The 12,243-nt window shown below is 35.8% G+C and overlaps 1 protein-coding gene across 1 annotated transcript in view; it reads left to right on the top strand.

Moving 5' to 3' along the window:
- The window catches only part of Vwa8 (von Willebrand factor A domain containing 8), a 258,527-nt gene that overhangs the window by 161,013 nt on the left and 85,271 nt on the right, over nt 1-12,243 (top strand). The window contains exons 29-34 of the mRNA XM_048341294.1: nt 550-749; nt 6,443-6,553; nt 7,601-7,665; nt 8,081-8,206; nt 9,488-9,597; nt 10,252-10,406. Coding sequence (XP_048197251.1) covers nt 550-749; nt 6,443-6,553; nt 7,601-7,665; nt 8,081-8,206; nt 9,488-9,597; nt 10,252-10,406 — 767 coding nt within the window. The remainder of the gene's footprint in view (nt 1-549; nt 750-6,442; nt 6,554-7,600; nt 7,666-8,080; nt 8,207-9,487; nt 9,598-10,251; nt 10,407-12,243) is intronic.

Raw genomic sequence — 12,243 nt, 5'->3', positions numbered from 1 at the left:
AGAAATAGTCAAATATGAAAAGAAGTTTAGAAATTATTATCTATAGGATTGCCATTGGATTCCATATACAAGGTCCTGAGTTCAATTCCCAGCACTGAAAAAAAAAATCCACAGGACTAAGATGTTAAAAAAAATTAATTATTTATAGTAAGAAAATCCTAAAGACATAGTTAACCATCTAAGAAAATGGAAGATTAGCTTGAAAAACTATTGTCCTTCTGGAAAAATAGTTAGAACATCCAGTACCCTGATATCATGCAAGGAAGAATTTCCTGACACTGAGGATTGTTAAAAATACAATGAAGATATCATGAGATGTGTGGCATTTGGAGCAAATAGAGACTTATTCCCACATCATGCTATCTACATTTAGTGGAAAAACTAAGTAATTTCTAATAGTCTTTTCAGTCTAATTGGTCAAATCATCTACATATCATCCTCTGAGTTTCTATTATGTATGCATTTTCATGCTTCCATTTTTCACTAGACCTCTTGACCAATCTGAAAATTGGTCGCAAATCACAAAATGAAAACTCTTTGTCATTTCAGAAAATGAAAAAAATACTCTGTATGTAGCAGCATGCAATCCTGTTTCCTTATATTTTATGGATATGACTGGAAAAAATGTCTTCTTTGTGGACTTCTTTGACATCTTCCCAAGAATGGCCAGTGGAGTTTGGCAACCTTTTGTAACAGTGGCACCACTAGGAAGTCCCCTCAACGGTCAGGTTATTCTCCATGAAGAGCAGGTAATGTACACCAGCCTGCTCACATGCTACAGCTAAGAGTAACTTGCATGAAGAAAAACCAATAACAGAACTTACGTGCTTTTATTAAGATCAAGGAGAGGGCTTGGGGAAAGGTCAAGAGTTGTATTTTATCAGTAAATACCAGTAGGTAATAGGCAACCATCTTCCTCTAGGTAGAGACCAAGAGTTTTGAAACAGGTTAGTCAGGTTTGTCCACCTCAACACTGAGAGTTGGGGCCACATAATTTTTTATGAAGCTTGCATTCTTCTTGGAAAGGCAGACTACTAAAACAAAAAATAAACATGACAATTTCAAGTCATTTTAAGTGCTACATAGAAATAGGGTAATGTCTAAGGGAGTAATGGGCCTAGGATATAGGAGGTCAGGAGTGTGGATAATACTAACAGGAGTACTGAGATATCTACTCTAAGGAAATGACAGTTGAGACCTAAATGACATTTTTTCTGTAGAGAGCCACTGAATGGAATACACTGAGATCATCCCTCACTATATAATAATGCTCAACTTCCACCTATTACTTCTGTAGATTTGCACACTACGATTTCACTAATAAAGGGCAGATGTTCAGAGTCAGGCTAAAAATATTCCAAACAGATGATATTAGATCAAAAGACAGGTTTTGTTTTCAAATGACAGGCTTTGCTTTAATTAGTGAGGATTCTAAATGTCTAATTAACCTGTATTTTTCCAATAGAAAATAATGTAATGTTTCTGTATACCTATCACCAGCCAGATGTCTATCAAGTATTATACCAGGCATATACATATATATATATATATACACAAATATACACACACATGTGCACACACATAATCTTGCACCTACTGTTGAAATTACTTCAGTGAACAAAACAACAAGAAAAAAGTGTTTATAATCTAGTACAGGAAGATAGACAATAAGCAAAATAAAGAAAAATTATGTCTGAGGCTAGACAGTAAGAAGTAAGAGAAAGTTGAATTGCAATTTTAAATACGTAGACAGGGATTAACTAACTGAAAAGGAGATGTTTAAACAAAGAGCTTGATTGGGTTGAGGAGGGGAACAGACACTTGGAAAATGTGTGTTTCAGGCAAATGAAACCTTACAGTCCAAGACCCAAAGGTGGAACATGCCTCTCTCTCTTTAAGGAAGTGTGTTGGAGGTGATTGGAGGATGAGAATGAGGAGAAGCGAAGTAATGAGTTTACTCAGTTGATTAGGCAGAGATGAGATAGAAGGGGCAATGGGAAGCAGATAAGATGTAGACCCTTCTAGGCCAGCCAAGATTCCAGATCCTGACTGAGTGAAAGGGGACAAGTATTAGAGACTTTTGAGCACCAAAACAGCACGATCTAACATATTTGTAAAGCATTTCTCTGATTTCCCTGTGGTAAATATCCTAGAGGTGCTAAGGCAGAATGAAGAAAAGTAGTTAAGAGATTTCTTTCTAAATGATTGAAGAGAGAGATGGTGGTTTGGAGGAGTGAGGTTAAAAATAGTGATAAGTCCTTGGTATGTTTTGAAAATATAACAAATAAGAGTTTCTAACAGAGCAGATGTTTGGAGTAAGAAAGAATTAAGGACAGCTTTAAGATTTAGTGCCTGAGCAATTTGGATGAGTTGTCCTCAACTAATAGAGAAGGAATCAATTTAGGAGGGAACCACAGAAAACATTGGATTAAATTTGAGATCTGTTGAACTGCCAGATAAACAATGAGCATAGAATTCAACAAAGAGATAAAAACGGGAAATAAAAATTTGGGAGTCATTGATGCATAAATGTCACTTAAACTTGATGTCACAAAACTGAAAGAGATCACAGGAAGGGATGAGGAGTGAATAAGTATAGATTGGAAAGTCCCAAGTGCTAAGCTCTGGGGTGGTAGAATACAAAGGTATCAGGGAGGAAATGAATCAAAATAAAGGATTGAGGAGAGGTACAAAATGCAGGGAGGTATCCTGAAAGGCAAGTGATGGGAATCTCAAGGAGAACCTCATGTTTCCAACTGTCCAGTTAGGTACTGCAATCCATATTTATGTCGGAGAAAACCTGCTTTTGGAGGTTAAAGTCAAATAAGACTGACATCTAAACCACACTGGATCGGTCCCACTAGAAGTAAACTACCTACTCTCATTTACTACAAGCATTTGGGGAAAAGAGTACTATGGTCTGAAACATTAAAAAAACTCATAATAGGAAAATATTAAAGAAGGACAATGCTATTATCTGTATTTGAAGAGCAAAATACTATCGATAAACTATTTTTAAACTATCTAATCAAAAGTAAAATATTACATAAATAACATATTCATAGTCCCCTGGAGAAATACATCAGCTTATTTTTTTTTGAGGACTCTCTTTCATTCAGTTATTTATGAATAAACTTTAACTTTAGTTCTTGTGCAGGTAATTATCATGAATTCTTAGTTAAGCTTTTTTTCTGGTTCTGTTTTTTTGTTTTCTTAATTTCTTTCTTTCCTTTTTTTTTTTGCCAGTCCTAGGGCTTGGGACTCAGGACTTGAGCACTGTCCCTGGCTTCTTTTTGCTCAAGACTAGCACTTTGCCACTTGAGCCACAGCACCACTTCTGGCCTTTTCTATATATGTGGTGCTAAGGAATCGAACCCAAGGCTTCATGCATGCTAGGCAAGCATTCTATCACTAAGCCATATTCCCAGCCCCTCTGGTTCTGTTTTTATGAATTTCTCCACCTTCACTTTCTACTAGAAGCAGAGTTCATCCATATCCAAATAGTCATAATAAAAATTTCTTTCCATCAAACTGAAGAAAGAACTGTAACTTTACAGATTTCCAACAAAATCTTGATGTCATTGTTCTGAGCCCTCTAGCCAGAAGAAAGTGTCATAAAATACACAAGGTATCTCTGTGAATTTTAATATAGTAAACTAATCATCATTGAAAGAATCAACTATTTGGACCATTTATTCAAATAGTCTTGCCAGCTTTTCAGCTGTCAAATTAACTGTTAAATTTACATATATGAATTCTGTAAAAAATACCAGATTTTTAGATTCTCACCAAGTGTTTTGTTTTCTCAAAAGATCCAATTGTTTTGCAACATTGCTGATTAATACCCTGTTCAGTGACAAGGACTTTCATGGGCGGAAATAAAGTTTTCATCATAAAGTTCTGCCTGACTTCCCTGGCTAATGCCTGGTCTCCCAGCTCCTTTACCTGCTACCTTGCTCATCACTCTGGCCAAAGTTCCAGCAGTTTTTCAGAAGGCTGCTTCAATAGCCTAAGCTGACAAACCAAGTGCCTAGGTATATCCACTCTCCCTGTCTGTCCTGTAGACTCCCTATATCTCTGCATCCCCAGAGAAATTATTGTAGCTAACTAACTTATAACATGGCCCTGTTGGGATCTCAAACCTTTTGACTCCATATGAGCAGCACCAAGCTATGAAGTCTAACAACTAGTCATAGCTTTAGTAGAATAAAAGAATGTAGACTTCCAGCGTTTGCTTTTTCTCCACTCTGCCCAAACTGAAAATGAAGCTCAAATATTGTTGAGGATTGTCATGAATAAACCCATTCCTGATCTTTCTAAAATAAAGTTTTGCTACAGACACAGTCCTCTGGCTAGTTAAAGTAGTTGTTAAAAAAAAAAGTTTTTTGCTAAAATATAGTCTTAAGTGAGGAAAGGAAAACTTTGCCATGCCTAAAAATAAAGACGTTTCCCTCCTCCCATGAGATTATTTATTACATCTGCACAACATTTAGAATTTCAGACTTAGGGACATAGAGGTCATCCAGAGGTTACTTTTCTCCCAGTCAAATACAAACATAATAAAATCGCTCACTTGCTTCTATTCCCGCCCTTAAAGCAGTGCCAAAGCCACAGTTACATGTACTCATGTGTGACGTGACGTTCTATTTTTAAACTCAAACAGAATATCATTAGTCATTTGCAGAAGAAAACTATTAACATCTAAAAGAACTAAGCCACAGAACTTCTTCATGCTTCCAATTATAAAAGTAATTCTAAATACAGCAATGGCTGAATATATTGGCTGGACACACACACACACACACACACACACACACACACACACACACACACACACACACACCCATACCTACACACATTCTAACACTTGAAAAGGTAGTTTTAGATCCTTAAAAAAGACTAATAGGGGCTGAGAATGTAGCTTAGCAGTAAAGTGCTTGCCTAGCACGCATGAAGCCTTGGGTTCGATTCCTTAACACCACATAAACAGAAAAGGCCGGAAGTGGCGCTGTGGCTCAAGAGATAGAGTGCTACCCTTGAGCAAAAAGAAGCCAGGGACAGTGCTCAGGCCCTGAGCCCCAAGCCCCAGGACTGGCCAAAAAAAAAAAAGGACAAATAGAAAATGACACTTAACATTTTTATGTTTAATCATATATTTCATTATTTGCTTATTCTTTACCTTAATCTTTTTGTGGGAAAAAGTACATCATTTTAGGGCTTAATTCCAAGTCATTCAAATGCTAAGAATTGATGTCAATGTTGTACATATTTATCAACCAAGAAAAAATTTTCTACATTAACAAAGGTTTAATCTAAATTGGAGGCTTTGTAAATTTTTAACTTATTTATATTTTTTTCTTAAGAAAAGTTCTAAGCTATTTTCAAAACATTCAAATGCCACTGAATAATACTTTTAATGTTAGATATTAACTTTTAAAAGAATATATCATATATTTCTTAATGAAGCATTTAGAATGATACATCTTAAATGTTTATGGAGAAATTCAAATGTTGTCTGCATGCTTAGTAAAATCTTCTCATGCAGTTAAGATCTAAAGTATATGGTATAAACTATGTGGTGTAAATATTGTTTGAACTCCTGAGTGTGTTCATGCAACTTGTAAAATATATTTGGAACCATACTAGGAAGCACTAAATTTTCAACTGAACCATGAATATTTTTGTTTCATTTCTCTCACTAGATTATATAACAAAAGTCATGGGCCATGATTAATCTATGGTTATACTTTTTTGTGTGTTTTAAATACAACCTTATGTAGATTTGTAGAAAGAATAAAAGATATTTTAACTATGCCTCTTATAAGGTAGATTTCAAGAAAGCTGTCTAAATGTAATTTATATCTCTAAATGAACTTTTAAAAATCATTAGTCTTGTACTCTTAGTTCCTGTGCAGTGAAACACAATCATGGATTAGCTAGCTTAGATTTAGAAAGGACTTATTTTAAGAGAAAACTTTTTAAAAATTATATAATTATATAACTACAAATATCTTCCTAAAATCAATCAAACAAATTCTCTATTAAGGAAAACAATTGAGTATCTTCATGATATGTTGTAGTTCAATATCTTTGTCATCCTTTCACTGTAACTTTCATCATCAAACTGCAAAGAGTGCTGAGCTTTTGTTTGTTTGTTTGAGGGGGAGAGGGGGTTTTGTTTTTATTTATTTTATTGGTTCTAGTCCTGGGGCTTGAAGCTATGGCCTAGGTGTTGACCTTAGCATTATACTACTTGCCACAGCTGCACTTCTGGCTTTTTGGTGGTGGTTAACTGGAGATAAGAGTCTCACAGACTTTCCTGCCCAGGCTGGCTTTGAACTGCGATCCTCAGAACTCAGCTTCCTGAGTTCAACAAGATGCTGCTTTAAACAACAAGAAAGGGAAAATATCTTGAACTTTGCACTGTTTTCTTTATTTCCAGAGTAATGTTATCCTCTTGTTAGATACCACTGGCCGAATCCTTCGTCGTCTCATCCTCCCTTTAGAAGAAGTAACATCTAAGAAATCTTCCTGGTGGAGCAAAGAGGAAAGTGTAAGGAATTTTGGATCTGTCTGGCAAATTGCCAGGGTTTTCTGTAGCTTTCTGATCATAAAGATATATGCCTACCCATCTCTTTCAGTGCCTTTTCCTTAAAAAAAAAATCTGTAATGTATAAGAAAGTTCTGTGTTTTACCTTAGGAGATTTTTTTTTTCCTTTTGGAGATACATGTACAATTAAATACCAGTGTGTTCTTTTGGCATCCATCAAACTGACCTGAAGATAGTCACAACTGAACTAGTAAATATCAGCCTTTATAAGGTAGTTGCATATGACACTTGTAATAAATTCACAATCAAACTATAAACTTATAATTGGGACTTTGTGGTATTACTAATTGCCTCTGTCTGATAAATGTTTCAGCTTATGAACTAAATTATGGTAATAAGTGAACAGTATAGTTCAGTTTAGGAAAGTTCATTCTGCCAGTCAGATACAAAATAAGACTTCTTTGGTGCTTTGCAAGACAACAACTATGGGTCTGAAAACTATGAAAATAGGGCTTGGAATATGGCCTAGTGGCAAGAGTGCTTGCCTTGTATACACAAAGCCCTGGGTTCAATTCCCTAGCACCACATATATAGGAAACGGCCAGAAGTGGCACTGTGGCTCAAGTGGCAGAGTTCTATCCTTGAGCAAAAGAAGCCAGGGGCAGTACTCAGTTGAAGGCCCAGAACTGCCCCCCCCCCCCAAAAAAAAAACCTATGAAAATAGAGATTGTCATAAATGAATTCAGGTCTAAGGAAATAACTATTTGTTTCTGTTAAATTTTGTGGTTAGTCACCAGATAACACGCTTATTTCTAAACAGATTTGGTACCATTTTTTAAATTTTTCTTCTAAGCAGTATTTAGTACCTAGTTTTCAGTAAGTTTTGAAATACAGGTTAACCCATGTGTCCTTAAATGTATTGGAAGTGATAAGGAGCTTCTCTGAGCATTACACATTGAAAAACTTTACTTAAAGAAAATAGCTAAAGAGACATGAATATATCCAGCACATGTAATGTGAATGTTTTGTTTTGTTTTGTTTTGCCTTTAGGAAAGTTACAAAATGTGTAAAGAATTTTCACACAAAAACTGGCTAGTATTCTACAAAGAAAAAGGGTGAGCTTTTCGTTGTAGACAATTTCAAAATGAGATCCTTATTTTGTTCCACTTCCTGTTTTAATTTTAATCATTTAGTGTTAAACTAATGCAGACATATTGCAAATGCTTACACTGTAAAGACTCTTCCCACAGTGTAGGACATTGGGAAATTAACATGGATGATAAGACTTGTAATTCTCTAACAGCTACCACTAATGTGGCAGCTGTCATTTTTCATTTTCTTCTCACACATACTTGGACATCAGTTAGAATGCTGTCTCTTCTGTCTCAACTAACATTTTTCTGTTATTACCTAACCTTAAAACTGTTCTTTTTAAGATTGCTCAATAGATCATGAAATGATTATACCATGGTTACTCAACCGTCATCCTCACCATTTCCTTTCAGATACCCCTTTCTTCTACCTTTACAGGAACAGCTTGACTGTACTGGATGTCTTAGAAGGCCGCGCGCACACCATCTCACTTCCCATCAACCTCAGAGCAGCTTTCCTGGTAGCAGAGGACAAATGGCTTCTGGTGGAGAGCAAAACCAATCAGTGGGTGAAACTATCCTATGTCTTAGCTCATGGACTGCTATAGCTCACACTCATTCCTCAGTTGTCCAGCACTCTTACTGTCCACTCTTCCTTGCTTCTGTCTTTTAACAGTTCCTATCTGTGGCTTTAATTCTATAAGTGAGATTTATGAAAAGACCAAGAAAAGAGAAAATTAAAAAGAACTAATTATCTCCTTTCAGGATACAACATTGAAATTGACAGTAAAAAATATTACTTTTATATATGATCCATATTTATTTGGAATTTTCCTGCTTGAATATTAAGAATTCACTGTGCTCTTATCAAGCTGGCGATGTAGCAAAGCAGATTTTTACTTGATTCTCCAAGAGCTACAGTCTCCATCCTAAAGCTGTTGCCTTTTTGTATATAATTTCACAAACTCCATCTTAGAAGTCTTTTTCACCCTGTGTGCTCCTATAGTTATGGTTATGATTGTTGGTGTTGTACTATTCTTAGTGAAGGGTAGTGTGTGGTACTTGGCATTTGGTAAATTTTGGAATTCCTATCTTCATGCAGTATATCCACAAAGTGCAGACACCTTCTGCCCCTCTGCTAACAAATAGAGGTGGTTCCCTGCATGCCACATTGACTATTGGTACATCTACATTTAAAAAAAATCTTTTAAAATTAAAAAAAAAGCTAGTACCAGTAGCTCATGCCGGTAATGAAATCTGAAGGATCGTTGTTCAAAACTAGCCCAGGAAGGAAAGTCCACTCCATGAGACTCTTAGCTCAGTTCACCACCAAAAACCTTGAAGTAGAGCTCTGGCTCAGGTGTTCTACAACACTAGCCTTGATTGAGCAAAAAAGCTCAAGGACACTGCCTAGCCCCTAAGTTCAAGCCCCCGTACTGGCGTGCGCGCGCGCACACACACACACACACACACACACACGGATTACAGTGCCAAGAACTTCTGCCCCTCAGCTGGTCGCAAATCAGAGGTAGTGCTCCCATTTAACTGCCTGTTTTCAGTCATACTAATAGAGAGCCCTATGATAATAAGGTTGTGCACTTTGTATAATAGAAAGTATTTGATGTTTGGATCACATGTAGTACTGTATTGTCTTTGGCTAGTACTGGTTACAACAGTGTAGAGAAGGTACTTGTTAACATGTGATGAAATGCTGACACTGCAAATTAATCTCACACTATTATTAGAAAGTCTTGAAGAAGAGAATACCTCTTAATGGCCTTGGTCTGCCTAGATGATTATTGGAAAAAAGGAAAACTTTTTACTTAGATGTCTTGTTTATTTACAGGAAATACCTTTTAACTAAGTCTGCACACATTGAATCTGAGAACAGTGGGGTTTGCCAATTGTATGTGTTGAAAGAGGAGCTGCCTAGCCCTGGTTTTGGAATTACACAAGGTAAATGCTATGTTCTCCATGTTTATGGTTGTGTGGGTGCATGTATACACCCATACTGTCCTCTAGACTCATTGAAGAATAGCAACATCACCCTGTGTGAAGTCCATACCAAAAGAAAAAACTTAGTAGCTACATTAGAAGTAGAAAATAATAATTGCCACTTTCCAAATACTCATGAGGAAACTCACTCCTTTAAGTGGTGTCTGAAACTATTTAACTGAGAAATCATAATTTTTATTTTTATTTGAGTTCCCAGTCTCATTGAGGATAGCATCTTTATTTTTCCTTCCACAGACCATTAGAATTTCTACTAACTTCATCATAGTTTGGGGAAGTGAATAGTATTCATGCAAAAAATCTCAAATGTTCCTTCCCAACACTAGGTTATTTCAGTTTCACATTTTCCATGCAAAGAGCTGTTAATGATAGATAATATGTGTGGCTAACACAATTTTGAATTCCATAAATATTTGGAATGATTTTGGGAAGATGCTTAGATTGTAAAAACAGTTTTCTTGCATAAAAGCTGGTTAATGCACTTTAAATTGTTTTTTAACTGTTCTCTTTTCTGTTTAAGTTGTTAAAAATAAAATCTTGCAAAAATGAGATGCATATTAGGAACATATCATATCTAAAATGTCTGACCTTTTTCAGAAATGGAGTTCAGCCTTCCTCATAAAATTTCAAGTGATCAACTATCGTCTGAAAATCTAAGTTCAGCTGTGGGACAGAAGATTGCCGCTCCCAACCGAATTCTCTCAGATGAAAATAGTTATGCCACCATAGTTGTCGGCTTCCCAGATCTCATGGTAAGAATCAACTTTTAAAATTAGTGATTCTTTTCTTTCCCTCAGTTTGACCTATAGTCAGGTAAACCTATTTGAAGGGTAATTTAAAAACTTAATAATTTTCAAATCAAATCTGTATTTGAAGTCAGTCATTTAAAAAATGTTCACCTATATAGTTTTAATCCTTTAGAATTAGTGTTTATAATCTAATACAGTGATGTGATTTAGTATGTGATACACAATGCCTGATATACTCAAGGTGACTTTTTTCAAGTTGTAAACTAAAAATTTCAACACTCGTGAACACCAATTCACTTTCCTTTGAGTTTTGTTCTGATTTATCTTATTTTGGCATTATCTAGGTAAGATTATCGTAAGGACTCAGCTTATCTTTCTCCTAAATATGCCCTTCTGCTGTTTCTTAGGTTATCTGCAAAGGTGAGGCTATTTATAATTGACTTTGGGTGAAACTGGACACTGTCTTCCTCTAATGAAAATCTGCAGAAAGGAAATATAAAGTTCATTTCAGTACAGATTATCATCTAATAACCTTAGATAGCTCCATGTGTTCTGATGAAGCATTTAATTTTAATAATTTCCTTTGTAGCTTTTATGTGGGCTGATAGAATCATTTAAAGATAATACACCAATCCCATATGCCTCAACATTTTTATGTAATTAATGACTGCTGAGTGCTTCAGGATATAAGACATTTGCAATAGTGGATACGATGTGACTTAGGGCTTTGCCATATGCCTTCCTAAGTATTAAATAAAAAGCATTAGCTATTATGTAATATAACTCAAAATGAAATGTGTTGTTGCAATGTGTCTACAGCAGCCTTAATGAAAGGGAAGAGAGATGTTTAATATGCTTTTTAGTTTTGCAGATGAAGAAATAGATAAATTAAGTCACCCTAGGGAAAAAGATCTTATATAAGGGACCTTAGACTTGAGCTAAAGTGTGACTAACATTCTAACTCATGCTATTTCTACTATACTACCTTCTTTCTGCTTCTATGTGAGGTTCTTTGTATTATTTATAGAACTATTAGTTAAGGAGTATGCCACCTTGCAATTAGCTTTTTTTTTTTGGCCAGTCCTGGGCCTTGGACTCAGGGCCTGAGCACCATCCCTGGCTTCTTCACTTCTTCCCGCTCAAGGCTAGCACTCTGCCACCTGAGCCACAGCGCCCCTTCTGGCCGTTTTCCATATATGTGGTGCTGGGGAATGGAACCAAGAGCTTCATGTGTAGGAGGCAAGCACTCTTGCCACTAGGCCATATTCCCAGCCCGCAATTAGCTTTTTATATAATTATGAAAATCAAGAAATGGTTTTCTTAACCTTCTGTCAAAATAGCTACTTAAAAACTCTATTCTAGAAGTATGATTCTCAATAGTGAACATTAAATGAATTCCATTTATTATATATAAAAAAAAAGACAAGAAAGTCAGGCACAGTGGCACACTTTTGTAATCACAGAACTAGAAAGACTAAAATGATTAAAGTTTCAGATTAGCCATTATATAGTGAGTTCCAAGCCAGCCTGTTACATTATCTCAAAACCAAAAAGAAGGCCAGGTATAGTGACACATACCTCTAATACCAGCACTAAGGAAGAGCTGAAGTTGGAGGAGCTGAATTATGAGTTTGAGACTAGCCTGGACTACATAGTGAGACCTTTCCTCAAAAGACCAAGCAGACAAAAAAAAAAAGACAAGGATCAGTTCTATTAAAAACTGTACTATTACAAACATAATACACAAAGGAAAAATAGATTAAATATACTGGCTGGAAATATGGCCTAGTGGCAAGAGAGCTTGCCTGGTATACATGAAGCCCTAGGTTCAATTCAAGCA

The sequence above is a fragment of the Perognathus longimembris genome, chromosome 3, assembly GCF_023159225.1.
Source record: "Perognathus longimembris pacificus isolate PPM17 chromosome 3, ASM2315922v1, whole genome shotgun sequence".
Classification (NCBI taxonomy): domain Eukaryota; kingdom Metazoa; phylum Chordata; class Mammalia; order Rodentia; family Heteromyidae; genus Perognathus; species Perognathus longimembris.
This window is presented reverse-complemented; position numbering and strand designations above follow the sequence as displayed.